This window comes from Vulpes vulpes, chromosome 3 (genome assembly GCF_048418805.1).
Source record: "Vulpes vulpes isolate BD-2025 chromosome 3, VulVul3, whole genome shotgun sequence".
In the NCBI taxonomy this organism is placed as follows: domain Eukaryota; kingdom Metazoa; phylum Chordata; class Mammalia; order Carnivora; family Canidae; genus Vulpes; species Vulpes vulpes.
In genome coordinates, this window is record NC_132782.1 from 96552521 (window position 1) to 96567527 (window position 15007).

Here is a 15007-nt window from a genome sequence, read left to right on the forward strand (position 1 = left end):
TTGGAGATTATTTAATTTTTTCAACTACTTAAAAATATACAAAATATTCTTAGTCTGTAGGTTGTACAAAAATAGTCAATAGGCTGAATTTGGCCCATGGGCTATAGTTTGCTAACCGCTGAGATACAGTTATCTATCACAGTGGATATACACCACTGAGTTTTCAACTTTAGAATTTTAGAGACCACATATGATGACATATACCGTTTATTGAAGAATCTCAAATTAGTGGAGTATGAATGTTTAACGGCTGTATTTTTAGCTTTCAACTGTGTTATATCCAATCTCTCATTTCCTTAATGATATTTTGGGCGGAGATCATAACTTTCTACTTACTTTTGGCTGTTAAAACTTCCATATTGCAATGCACTATCCCTGCGCATCCCCCTTTTAGGTTCTAGCACCTTCAGTGTGTTGTGGCAGGGAGCAGGAAGAAAATAAGGCCAAAATGTCACTTCGCTTAGCTGTGTGATGTTGCAAACCTTTACTGTTTATTGTTACTAGTTTCCCAGCTAACACTGATCATCAGGTTCTCTGTGTGGCAGGGGACATGTTGACTTTTTTTGTGGAGACACAAGCATTGGTTATTGGAGAGCCCTAGGGGACCTTCCCACTGCAACTTCTCTCCCCAGTGTGGAATAGCTGAGTCTGACTCACTTTCTTCTATCCCACTTTGGCTTCTGTCACTGGCAACTCATGTCCCCATGCGGCTGGACCTGCAGTTGAACCATACAACACCCTGTGAACATTTTTTAAAGGCCCTCCTCCCTTTGGATGGACTCAGCTTTGGGCCAAGGTTCATGGTTTGGGGAATGGAACAGGGGCCAACTCTCAGGACAGGGCAACATCTTCATGAACATCATGTAGCTCTGACCAGGGTCTTGTTGCCTAATGGGCTGCTCTCTTGGATGGGATAATGACCAAATGGCTCAAGTTCAGCTATTCACCATCAGATCTACACAACCTACAAACTTCCCCATTCCACAAAGGCTGCCCCATTGCCATTCCCTCTGTCTTAGCCTCTTTACTGAAGTAGGTACACAAGCAGCATCCATCCCAGGAATGTGATGCCAGTCTCTCTTTTCTGCAGGCACCCTCAATCTTTGTGAATGAGTCTTCTTGGGGCACAGGTAATTCACTGAGGAATCTCAAGTTTTGGGAAAAAAGGAAGGTGGTATAAGAAAGCTACCTTGCCATTTGTCTTTGAAAATGGATATTGTCTAAAAAGGATGAGTTAAGAACTACTGGTCAATGCATTATTTAGAGGTATGAAGGAATAAAGGAATTGCAATAAGTACAAAAAATAGAAAAAGTTGTAAGTGCTTGCTGCTGTGTTTCTTCATTTAACAAGTAAGGAAACTCATGATCAGCAGTGAAACAACTTCCCAGGGTTTGCAGCCAGTAAACGGCAAGATCCAGCTAAGAACCCAGGTCTACCTGACCTCAAGACCCCTGCTGTTGTTTCATATTCTCTGTGGTCAGAGACCAATTCATAAATGACTAAAAGCCCATTTGCTCCTACAATGAAAAAGTGGGCTCTGGCAGGATTGTGTGGATAGAGGAAAAAGCAAAATGACTTTGGAGTTTTGTGGGCTTCTCTTTAACCTCAGAAACATTGCTTTCACTGGGGGTGCTTCCACATGTCAGTGTATAATTTTTAAATAGTTAGAAACATAATTTTCCTAAAATATACAGTGCGCTCATGTCAAGTTTTATTCAACTCATCAATGAGAGAACTAGCAGAATGACAAAGCTAGTTCAAAGGAGGATGTTATATATATTTTTCAGGAAAAAAAATTCTGAAGTAAGATTGTCAAGTTAGATGTAAAACTGATTCATGTCCTAGAGGGTGGCAATAAATCTACAACATTTGAAATTATCTCTTCTAATGAGCAGAAATAATTTGCACCTCTAATGAGCAAATTTATGTGCATCTTTCCAAGCTCTCTACAAGTAGCATCTAACTATACCACTGGCCCTTTATCTATAATAAAACAAATAAAATTACATTCCACTAAAGAATCAGATGACTCCCTCAGTAAGATTGCCAGACATGGCTCTAAGAGAACAAACGACAGAGTCCCCTTTCTTTGCGTATTTTTTTCCCTTGATGCACGCTAGTAACCCACACACGTCACCACGTTAATAACCCACACTGCTTCCCCAACCTTGGAATGTGGATCACTTGCCTTTTTTCTAATCCAGAAGATGAAATTTCAAGTGACAAAGTAAACAATTATTTTCAAATCATCTGCTTCTTCAAATGGGTAGAATCTTAGAGTCAAAAGGCAGGGGGCTAGATTTGAGGTAAGAAGCAGAGGAGTAGGTCTTTTCCACCAACGATAGAACTGGGAATAAGATTCAGAATATTTAATCACAGGTAGGACTGTGAGACTAGACAGTCAGAATGGATGCTTCCATAGGGGTGGGCCAGGATCATGATGGCCCCTGCTGGGTCAGGTCTTAACTCTTTACTGGAAAGATCTCATAGATGTCTGGGAGGTTCCAGAACAGGCTAGGGTAACTATAGTGGTGGCGGGAGGGGGAGGGTTGATTGGGGACTTGGGCCAGATGCTGTTTACCAAGAAGTAGGAAAGTATTTCAACATTTTAACAAGCAATATGGCTATACAGACATGTTCTGGTTGAATGTTATCATGTTCACACCTCAACCTCTGCCACCTCCCCAGTCCTGACTGGTCTCACAAACACAGGCATAGTCACTCACCCACATCCTGCCTTGAGATTCCAGTCCACTTCTCTCCTCTGTTTGCCTCTTGGGCTTTAGAGGCAAAGAGGAAACATGCAGGGAAAGGAACAGGGAGGAGGTCAAGAGTAGGGAAGAAAGAGCATTCTGCACCCACGTCTAAGGGAAAGTGCAGCATCAGATCTAGGAGTGGAGAAGTGACTACTCGGTAGTGTTCCTAAGCTCTGGAGGTAGAGCAGTGCTCCCAATGGACAAGGATCCCTGTCTTTATCTTCTATTGGAGGGAGATAGGAAATATGAAAAATATGAGTTACCATGTGAGAGCACCCAGCACAGGGCTTGGCACATAGGAAATACTCAACAAATGTTATGTCCTTCTCTTATCCGTGTCCTTAATCACATCTCTGCAGCTTCCCCGAAGGCTTCTGAACACATAAATAAAGCTGCAACCCCATCTGGCTGAAAAGAGTCAACCATCTGGAGATTTGAAAATATGGGGGAACTTCTAATGACTGGCTAATTTTTTTTTCAGTTTTTCAGACAGATGTTTGATGCCATTCAGGCCCATCTGTAGCAAAAATAGCAGTTTATTGAGACTCTTTTCCATAATTTTAAGTTCCTTGTCCTAAAAGCTAAGTGGACTTTATTTTCTTAGTCAGCATTTTCTTAAAAAATGATTCGAAAAAGTGATCATTGGCTAATGGAGAACAATTCAGGAATAAAATATGGAAATATCAGACCCTTGGATTAAAAGGACCTTTAAACTGGCAGCCCATGGGTCAAATTCAACAATGAGGCAGGTTTGGCTTGGCAGGCAGTGTGTCTTTATTTACTTTTAAATTTTATTTTATTTTATATATTTTTAGAAGACATTAGTTTTTTAAAAGATTTTATTTATTTATTCACAAGAGACACACAGAGAGAGGCAGAGACACAGGCAGAGGGAAAAGCAGGCTCCCTGGGGGGAGCCCGATGCCAGACTCAATCCCAGGACCCCAGGATCTTGACCCGGGCAGAAGGCAGACGCTCAACCACTGAGCCACCCAAATGTCCCAGGCAGTGTGTTTTTAAAAAGTTAATTTAGTTGCCCACATTTTAAAAATCAAGAGATTTTATACCTGGCTTTTTAATATTTGGAGTATCGGGATAAATTTGGTACACGTTTCCCAAGAGTAAAAATCAACTCAAGTCACATAGCATTTGTCCCTTGGATAGGGGCTTGTGCTCTCTGGTTTGCCTCAGGCCCCACTATTCTCTATTGTTTTCCACACTGAGACCGTGTTTCAGCTACCAGGTATCTTTTCAAGTGCAGTGACTTCTCCAACCCCCTACCCCCAGAATTGAGTTAAGAGGACATTGAAATGCTTGTTTCAACTGCTACATTACCTGCCTTGTCCACATGGACATTTGGATTTGTTTACTCCCTAATCTTATCTGAAGCTTTCATTTCAGAATTGGGTAAACTAAGGCCCAAAGGAGGAAGATATATGCATAATTCACATAACTCGTAGTGACAGAAGTGTGATGAGTACTCAGGGTTCCTTGTTATCAGGCCAGTGGTCTTTCCATGATGTAAATACGTCGCTTTGCTCATGTCTAGGACTTCAAGGGGTCTTCTTAATGAGGGAATCATACATTGAGCATGTTCTCATTCAAATCCACTTGCTGCCATTGAAAACACACAGCAAGTTGGGGCCCTACTTTGTGAATGCCTCGCGTGCTTTCCAGATAATGAGTCAGGCATTCGTTCTGCTTTCTGAGTGTGGGTGTCTCTACATAGGTCGATTGTTTCTTCATTCAAAATCTGTCCTTTGCTGTCTCTGAATTTGTTCCTGTCTGATGTCGCCTGCACCCCTGCAGACATTGCACAGGCATGCTGAGTGTTCGGGGACCTGAAGCTTCTGAATGGAAAAACCCATGTGTCTGGGCATTCTCACAAGCTAATGTTTGTACCAGTAGCAACCTATCCACCGGAGCACGAATTAATGTTCTTAGCAAATGCTCCGAGAAGCAACATGGCTTAGGTGAGGTAGTGCCTGCTGGGTTTAGGTATGTGACCTCAGGCAAGTCATATAATTTCTCTAAGGCTCAGTTTCTTCACCAATAAAATGAGGATAATAATAATACTGATTTAAATGAGCTCCTTTGAAGAGGAAAAAGTTAATTTTTCAAAATTGTTAGAACAGTGCTAGCAAATAGTATGTACTAAATATAAATGATATTCTGGGGAGTTAAAGAAATAAACAACCCTTCTCTTGCTTGAGTGATGTGATCCTTTTTAACACATGCAGTTGTTGCCAGCTCCATTGTAAATACTTAATATATGTTAGCTTAAAGATCAGAATTGCTTGGAGGAGTTTCAGAAAATTCAGATTCCAGTGATCCACCACAGACCTACGGAAGCAGAGAATCTAGTTGTGAGGCCTAATTATCTTTTTTTTTTTTTTAAGCTCCCCATGTGATTCTGATGACTAGCCAAGTTTGGGAATATTGAGGTAGTTTCCTTATTCTTGAATATCTTTGGTGGTGGAGAACCCATACCTCCTAAAGCTCCCTATTCTACATTGCATGGTCATTTATACTGAGGTAAAAATTGTTTTCCTCTCACTCTTACTTCTACCCCCTTGAGGCCACATAGAACATTTCAAATCTCTTTCCCATATGACAACTCTTCAGATATTTTCAGACAGCTGTCATGTCCCTCCTGACCATTCTCCTTTGGACAAAACCGCCACATTCTCTCATGGCTCTTAAAAAAGTATGGGTGAACAGACTTTGCTAATTTGATATCAGAAAAAACTGAGCTATAAGACCTCCAGTTATCCTTTGACTCTAAAGGACCAGAAAAATGAGGATGTTGAGACTCTAGGAGAGGGGATATACTGAATAAGAGATGATTATACACCTTTAATCCAGAGAATGGGGTCTGCCTATTGCATGCAGGAAATCAGAGGTTCCTTGAAAATTCCTTGAACACTTGATATATTCAGTACATGAAGAAAAATCTTGGTTTCAGATTCCAGCCAGGCCCATCTAGGTGCTGGTTCTATGGGTGTGCACACAGCTTAAGATTCATTGTGACTCATTAAAGTTACTGTATATAATACTTCAAAAAATGTAAAAAACAAAACAAAAACAAAAACCTGGCTGAGTCAAATTGTATGAAGACTGCAACATATTTTCTCAAAAGAATTCACCTGATCAAGAACATATCTTAGATTCATCCAGTTCCATCTTGATTCAAATTCTCACTTCTCCCACTAAGCCCACAGAATGCCTGGGTGGGGTTCCAATTCCTTGTACAAACTGTGGGTGTAGGACATGATGTTGGAGAGAAGAGAAACCATCAGTTGAGAAATTCTGAGAAAGGATTTAGGCACTTTAGGCCCTATTGGGGGAAGCCAAATTTGGTTTTTAATTGTACATTCCCAGATTTTGTTCCAAGAGGGGCAGAAGAACTGAAAATAACGGAAACACGATCTACATATATACCTCGTCTGGCTCAGATTTTTTATGCCATCCCTAGAACCATATAGACATCAAAGCATCCACCAAATCACAGCTTTACAGAAGGTAATTCAATTCTTTGTTGTCAATAGAGTAAAGGGAATTATAGAATTTCCCCAAGGTAAATGACTTCACCATATCTGATCACCAATGATCACAAATATTAGATTTTTATCAATGTTTGGGAAAGAATTGTTCTAAAATTTCCATTGGTACACTGGATAAAATAAGAGCTTTGGATAGTGCTAATTCATGATCACCTATTCCAAAGTAGTCATTTCCCAGAATGATAAGAAAGGGTTGGAGTAGGCAAATGTCTTAGCCAAGGTCACACAGATAGTTTGCAGCATTACCCAGGTCTTCTGACTTCAAGTACAGTGATTCTTGTTGCATTTAAAGTAGTCTTTTCCTACCTGGGATTCCCACCAGTTGCAAATTTGTGTTGGAAACAGAATCAACTGTAGTAGTGCTACAGTCGGGAGAGCAGTTGTTCAGAGTGTCAGGACATGGGAAGAAGGCCAGGGAATGATGCAATATTACACTAGCAAGTGATGTCATAGCATGATTTCCTAAGTGATTTACATAAATGCAAGTTCTCAAAAAGCTCTGACAAATGCCAGCCAGTGGGAATGCAGGCATGGAGAACCAATGGCAAACAGGAGAGGGGAACATATAGGAAACCCAGATTTCCTTGCTCATCACAGTGACAAGCTTCACAGATTCCTCAGAAGCCTGATAAAACTCCCTTCTGCCCCTCTAATCCAGTGTGTTCCCTCAGGCACATAAGCTTGGAAGAGCTTTGATTTTCTTCTCTATCTTTCCATTTACTACCACTGACATTCAGTCATTGCCCAGCGATGCTGAGAGTGACTTCTTGTGTAGTGAAAGCGAGTTTAATAGTGAGACAGTCTAACCGAGAGCTTCACATTCTGAAAATTCATCTGCCCTCTTCATCATAATTTAGAGCAAATTCTCAATTTTTAAAATTAGAAGCTGTGATTTTTGGAGAATCAATCGTATGCAAATGTCATGGAAATATATTTGTTGAGTTTGGAGAGGACTTAAGAAAGAAGACAGGTGGATACCAAATACGAACACTTCAGTTTTGTTTTGAAACATGTATTAATAAGGAAGTTTTGTTAAAATGTGTGTGTGTAGGGGTTCACATACGTTTGTCTGGTTGGCAATGTAAGTTCACGAAAATATCTACTTAGACCAAACTCAGAAGAAACTGCTAAGACTGTGTTAGAAATAAGGAAATAGCTCAAAGTGTGCCAGCCTAGGTCACAGTCTGCCTGTCTCTGTCCCTCTGTCCCTCTGTCTCTTCTCTCTCTCTCCCTCCCTCCCTCTCTTTCTCTCTTCCTTCCTCTCTCTCTTCTTCCCTCACTCTCCCTCCCCCTCCCCCACTAAAATGCAATTAAAGCAGAGCCAAAGACCCCATCTCAAGCCACAAATCAAAGCAATTCACAATATGCTTAGGAATTTTGGATTTGAAGACTTTGCTCAACTGCAGAAGCTGCCTAGAGTGCCACAAAATCTCATCTCATGAAGCTTAAACCAAAAACAACCAACAAGACCAAACCTCTTCATCCCACACAGCATTAGTCTTGCTGGGAACAATCTGGGCATCTGCACATTCTCAGCAAAAATTCAAACTATTCATCTTTCCCCATCACTGCCTCCATTTCCCCAAACACCTACTGGAATATTAGAATATCAGAAACTGCATTATTTGGGGCCATTGAGAGGAATTTGTAAATACCTTCTAGGCAGCAGGTCCTCCACAGCCCCGAATGGGTCATTACTTCTTCATTCTTCCTGCTGGTTTCATTATCACTTGTAGATTTAGTCCTGCACACACCTCTGGAATATAACCAGTAGTCCGTGCCCACTGCAATGGTCATTAAACTAAAAGCTGCGAAGGCTCCCACAGTGGTGATCAACATCTGGATACCTCTGTCACACATCCTCATAATTCTTCATGGTACTCTGGATGGCTGGGGGTTGGAGGGGTAGGTTCAATGCCAGAGGGGAAAATCACTCTGCAGCTGGGTAACCTAGGGCAGGCTCTTCCAAAAATTCGGGTCTCCTTTTGTCAGCATCCACAGAGACTTTAGGAAAGCTGGGATTTCCTGTCTGGAGCTCTCTCCGGTTCCCTGGGTCGCCTATGGCCCTTGGAAGGGTGCAGGCTCCAGGGGGTTGGTCCACATCACTGCTGCCTTCTGAGGATCCCTGGGTTCCTTTCATTCCTCAGGAGCTTGGTAAAGATGAGGGTCCGTGCAGGGCATGGCTCCAGAGCCTGGAGCTGCCAGTTCGGTTTGAGATGCGCCTGGCTCCTCACAGCCTCGGGAGACTCAAGGCAAAGAAATCCAGAGAGGTCTATGTGTGTGTGTGTGTGCGTGCGTGCGTGTGTGTGCGAGCGCGTGTGCTGGGGGTGAGGGCGGATGGCAAAAAATAGCACTGCTGGGAGGCGAGTCGCTGAGAAGAGTGTTCATTGCTTCCCCAGCCTCCCAGGAAAGCTCTCCGCCTGCTCCTGACACCCCCGCTCAAACTGGAGAAAAGACAGAGTCCTGGGGAGGGGGCCGGGCGGTTTCATCGGAGGGCAGAGGTCCGCGGTGCTGAAGGGACAGCTCCCGCCTGTTGCCCCGCCTCCGCCTCCCTAACGCCCAGGCTTTGGGTCCGTGGTGCTGAAGGGACAGCTCCGCTCCTGCTGCTGCTGCTGCTGCTGCTGCTGCTGCTGCTGCTGCTGCTGCTGCTGCACCCCGCCTCTCTAGCCCCCGGGCTTGAGACCTGGGGTGCTGAAGGGTCGCACCTCCCTCCAGCCGCCCTCCCCCCGTCCCTTTCCAGGCCAGCTAGCCGGCTCGGCTCTGCCTAGTCAATCCCACGCTCAGCGCAAAGTTTCCGGAGCCCAGGGCAGTCAGCGCCCCGGCTCGGCTCGTCGGCGCTGCAGCATCACCCTGTTCCTCCGCTCCCGGAAGGGTTAAGGAAAGGGGAAGGGGAAAGAAGCCCGCAGCGCACTCTGGCGCGCTCTCAGCTCCCCCCCCCCCCCCCCCCGCCTCCCGCCCCCCAACCACCGAGCCAGGCAAGTTTGCCTTTTGCTGCGGGCGCCGCTGGAGCCCACTGGGGAACACCGAGTCTTCTTAAAGGGACCGGCGACTCCGGGCGACGGATCTGTGTCTCACTTGGGCGGGTAAAAAGTGTTGTCACAGGCACATCTGTGTATAGTCTGTCTCAGTTTGGTTCCCCAGAAAACAAGCCAATATGTCTACCCTCCTTTTTCTGGAGCTCTGGTTTACACCGGAGACAATGTGCTCAGATCAGACCCGGAACTGTTCATATACATATGATCATGAATTCCTAAAAGACAGAAGGAGCTGAGTGTATGTAGACTCTGCTGTACGCATATCACAGATTCGGGGCGACAGGTTGTGAGATGCTGGTCTCTGAATCCACTTCATGTATTGCAGCATCCTTACATTTGTGTAGGCTGGGGGTTGATGGATTCAAGGTGGGAGAGTCCGCGAAAATGTCAGGTTCATTCCAAAGGTCCCTGGAATGTTCATTCGTCAACATCTTTTTCTAAGTGAGACCGTGGAGCACGTGAAGTTAGGTCTGCTTTTCTTGTTAGTCCAAAGTGCAAATGCCATTGCACACTTGAAAGCTAATGAGAGTCTCCCTTTGGAAATAGTCGATGTTGCAAAGGATCAGCACTTGACCATCTGTCTATTACTGTGTGTTCTGGCATATACATGGCATATATACTGAGTTGAATAGGGGTAGTCCACAGGATGGCTTTATTATTATTATTATTATTATTATTATTATTATTTATTATCCTACGGCATAATAGAAGGGATACCCAGAGGCCCAGTGTTTGGAATTGAGGCTGCTTGGGTTGTTTCTGAAATGTTTCCACTGCCAACTGTCATGTTTGAGTGTTATTGAACTGGACAAAAATATAATGGAAGGTAATCACAGACACATATAGTCCCCTGGTGCCATCTCTGGCTCTGTGAGCTTCTATAGAGATGACTGAGTAGCAGCAATGTATTGAAGAGTTCTCAAATGTAGATCACAACTTCTTGGTGACTTTGTTACTTTGTGTGTGTGTATGTGTTCAGGTCACTTGATTCTTGGTGTTAAATAAACATACCTGTGCATACATAGGTTTGAATATACAGTCATGGTGTGACTGTTTACATGTTAACCTGCACTGTGTTCAATATAGTTATGAGTTCTGAATGGCTGCGAATTAGTTGCAGAAGAAAAGGATGTATGCAAATATATGTTTGTACCTGTAGGCAATGTTGTGAACCATGTGGATATGTTTACTGCAAATGCATGGCTGTGTGCATGGGTGGGCATGCATGTTCGTGTCCAGGTATAGTGTATGCTTGTGCTCCTACATTCATTTAATTGCATATGCATACGTCATGGTTCACAAGTACTGTTTTATGGGCAGGAAGTAGAAATATGAAAAATCTGCTACATAACCAAAGTGGAACAGATAAACTCGGGCCCAGAACCATGGCTAACCTTATCCCCAAAGAACGGGAGACAATGAGGGGAAGGTATTCAAGGCCTTCTATAAGTTACTTAATTTTTTTTCTTAAAAAAGAAAACTTATTTCTTATTAAAATGTTCTGCTTTGGGGGATTACTGCGTGGCTCAGCAGTTTAGCGCCTGCCTTCAGCCCAGGGTGTGATCCTGGAGTCCCAGGATCGAGTCCCACGTTGGGCTCCCTGTATGGAGCCTGCTTCTCTCTCTGCCTGTGTCTCTGCCTCGCTCTCTCTCTCTCTCTCTGTGTGTGTGATTCATGAATAAATAAATAAAAATCTTTAAAAAAATTTGTAAAATGTTCTGCTTTGACTTTTTTTTTTTTTTTAAAGGAAAAAATGTCTGTAACTTGGAGATAAAGTTGGTCTTTCCTGGGAGGTGTTATTAAATTAGTGAAATTTTCCTTCCCTCCTCTTAGAAACTTAAGTAATGTAAAATAATCTTAAAATGACCAAAACAGCCATGGAAGAGAAAGGTCTTTTCTCAAAGCAGGACCATGTAGATGGAAGGTCAATGGGCTTTGGGCTTTGGGCTTAGGAAGAGTAGTAGAGCTCCAGTCACTCCATTCACCAGACCTGTGGAAAAATGAGAGCAGCTTCACCTCCACCTCCACACCTCTGTAATATAAACCCGGAGAGACAAGGTGCTGTACCCAGGAGGTCCAGCATAAGGAATTGGGTAACCAAGTAGGATAGTGTGGAGTAGGGGGGGGAGGGTCAGGAGCTCACGCAGATGGAGGTGATCATTGTAGGTCAGGATGTAGACAGTTTTTCTGAAGGCGAGAAAGGGACATCTGTTATAAGATGGAACGTTGTACTGAGCCTTTGGCTTAATGAGGCAGGATTACCCTTTTGCAACTTCTGCTCACGGCCAAAGCTGATCACAGAACGTGGGAAGTCCTGAACCTGCATTTGGAGCAAGTCAGAACACCTGTCTGGAGTGGGAGTGCGGAGGTAGGGAGGCCATCGGTTGGTTCCCCCCATGATGACTCCCAACTTACTAGGGGGTGACCTCATCCTTTCATTCAATTGAATGTGTAGGCGGCTGTACTGGGGTGTGTGGAATCGGCTAAGCCTAGATTTAATTGCTCATTTCTACCACTAGAGGGCTCTTTCACCAGATCGATCTGGGACCCAAGAGATTCAAAACACTATCTCTTCTTGCAGTGAGGGGCCAGGCTCTCTTTTTGCTGACAAACCTACTTTCTGATCCTACTTTTGTGGTGGGAGATTGGGAGGCATTGAAATGCTTAAAACTGATATTCGGTTCTCTTAATAAGGCTTCTTTTTTTTTTTTTTTTATTGGACTCTTAGTGAAGTAGCCGGCATGAAACACCTACTTTTTTTCCCCCCTTTGTGTATCCTTTTATATATTGGAGTCACCCTCAGCACAGGAAGGGTCAATGCACCCTGAAAGTGATTGTGTCATTCAGGAAGGACTAATGACAGCCGTTTCAATTCAATAAATGCTCCTTGAGTGGCCACTATGTGCAAGGCTTAGTACTTTGGAGAACATGAAGATATGATTCCTCTCCCCCAAGGAGTCCCTTGTGTCGTAGGGGGTCTCTCATTATTACATTTGGCTGTAAACAGTGGAAACTGCAGCTAGTTTGGGAAATTGGGGGATTTTTTATAAGGATATGGTAATGTTTCAATGAATGTTAGGGCAAAGATGCAATCAGGCCTCAGCAAGAAGTTGAAATAAAAGCCACCAGGAGCTGTGGCAGTCACCTCATTTTTTCATCTCTGCCTCTTTTCTCATTTTTTTTGTTGAGAAAAATTGTTTTACCGGAGCACCTGGGTAGCTCAGTTGGTTGAGCATCCCACTTTTGATTTTGGCTCAGGTTATGATCTCAGAGTTGTGAGATCAAGCCCCTGGTCAGACTCTGTGCTCAGCAGAGAGTCTGCCTGAGACTCTCTCCTTCTGCCCCTTCCCCGGCTTGCTCACATTCACCTGCTCTCTCGCTGTCTGGAATCAATAAGTGAACCTTTTTTTGTTTTTTATTTCATTATTTTATTATTTTTTTAAAAGATTTTATTTATTTATTCATGAGAGACACAGAGAGGTAGGGACACAGACAGAGGGAGAAGCAGGCCCCATGCAGGGAGCCCGATGTGGGACTTGATCCTGGGGCTCCAGGATCACGCCCTGGGCCAAAGGCAGGCACCAAACCACTCAGCCACCCAGGGTTCCCATTTTTTGTTTTTTTAAAGAGAAAAATTGTTTTGCCTTCTCTATTTTTCAATCTTCAAGATAAAACCTGCCCTTTGAGTTTTTACATCATCTCTACTTAAATGGAAAGTTTTGGTCCCAATTTCAAATCTCCAGGAAAGCAAATGGTTGGTCTAGCTCGTGTCATGTGCCATTTCTTGGTCCAGCCAGCTGTCATCATGGAGAAAGGGCCATGCGGTACAAACATGGCTATCAGAACCAGCCACTGTGAACCAAGGAAGGGAGGAAAAGAAAGTTCTCCAAGTAGGAGGAATTTTTGTAACATCTTAAAAGACTACTACGAAAAGTGCATGTGATTCATATTTGGAGCCACTCTATGATGATGCTGAGCAGTTAAACAGGATCATGAGTGAGAAGACGACATGGCGGGATAGCAGGGCTCTGAAGATACTGGAGCCCTCTGATAGAAGTGGAACGGAGCTAAGCATCAGTGATACCAAACCAGCTTCACCTTTTGTCTATGCCTTTATTCCAAGGGATGAAGGTGAAAAGACAAAAACTTTTCTCAACTTGCCTGAAGTACAGGCACCACATGGGTGTCAGTGAATGAGAGGGTGAAAACCAAGCAGACACAGACTGAGCAGCTTAGCCTCTGCCATGTTGTAGTTTCTCCTTAATGTTTTCACATGGTCTATTTATTAGTTTTCTACCTTCAGACTCAACTTATAGAAAAAACACTGAAAATGAAATGTAGCTATGAAACTCATCTTCCCATTAGTATTTAAACTCCAGCCTTGCCAACCTTTCGGCGACTGAATCCCCCTGTTCTCTTTTGCTGACACCAAGTGCTTGTAAGCGCTGTTCCCACTGCATACGAAGATGTTGGGACAGAGGATGGTGGAACAGGGAGAAGGGGGTGCAATGGCACGGATGCGACACCCTGATATGATAAGGACAACAGCCCAAATATACTGCCTGGAGTTGATGAAAGGAGAACTAGAGGCTGGAGCATGTTATTGAAGGTGACAAAGCTAACCAACAGAGGAACTAAAAGTATCCCATAACTGTGTTTGGGATGAAGCAAGGTGAGCTAAGACACAAATGCGTAACTGTGGTTAACTCTTGGGGAGATGAATAGGAGTGAGATGGGCCTGTTGGAACCAGTCAGGGCCCTCCATCCTATTTGGTGTTTTAAAATCTTGTGCATGTATACTTTGATAAATGTTTGAAGTCAATTTAAAAAATAGACAAAACAGTATGCAGCTGGCCACCTGTCCATCTCTCTCAGCCACCTCTTGCTTTATCGGTACAGTGTTTCCTGCGATCCATGTGTCTATTCCCTGTGCCTGGAATGTTCTTCTCTGGGATATCCTTTTTGTAAAAAACAAGCAACAATAACAAACAAACAAACAAAACACATTTATTTTGAAATAATTTTGCATTTATATAAAAGTTGCTGCCACCAGAGAGTCTCTTGGTTCAATCCCTCCCTTCATTCATATCTCAGCTCAAATGTCACCTTCTCACAGAATCTTTTTTTAACTGCTCTATCCAAAATAACACCCTGTGCCTCTCTCTGTCCTCTCACTCTGTTTTGTTTTTCTCCATAACATTTATTAATATCTGGCATTATCCCCTGCTTATGTGGACACATATTGTATATAAGTTTCTGTGTTTATCGTCATCTCCCCAACTAGAGCAAAAGAATTCCAGGAAGACGGGTGCTTTGTCTTGTTCACATTTATATTAGAAGACCCTGGAACAGTGCCCAGAATATAGTAGACACTCAATTATCATTTGATTAATCAATTAATTGCATAAAGAGAATCATTATGTTTCACACACACAACAGGCGTTGCAAAGTCAGTAATAAGCAAGACAGACATGTTCTCGATCATCTGGAACTCCCAGTCTACTAGAGAGGACAGACACAGTTGTAGTAGTTGCTGCTGGTACCCCCAGAAGCCCAGATCCCCTTTACTGAGTCGGTGTGTTTATACCCAAATCTTGAGCTCTTTAGCCCCGCTGCCTGCTCTCAGCTGCACGTTCTTGGGAGAATTGCTCT

At 43.4% G+C, this 15007-nt stretch overlaps 1 protein-coding gene across 1 annotated transcript in view; it reads right to left on the bottom strand.

The window, feature by feature from the left end:
- Nucleotides 1-9502, bottom strand: part of CACNG3 (calcium voltage-gated channel auxiliary subunit gamma 3) — an 85980-nt gene extending 76478 nt beyond the window's left edge. The window contains exon 1 of the mRNA XM_025983767.2: nucleotides 7976-9502. Coding sequence (XP_025839552.1) covers nucleotides 7976-8186 — 211 coding nt within the window. The 5' untranslated portion in view covers nucleotides 8187-9502. The remainder of the gene's footprint in view (nucleotides 1-7975) is intronic.
- Between the last annotated feature and the right edge of the window lie 5505 nt (nucleotides 9503-15007).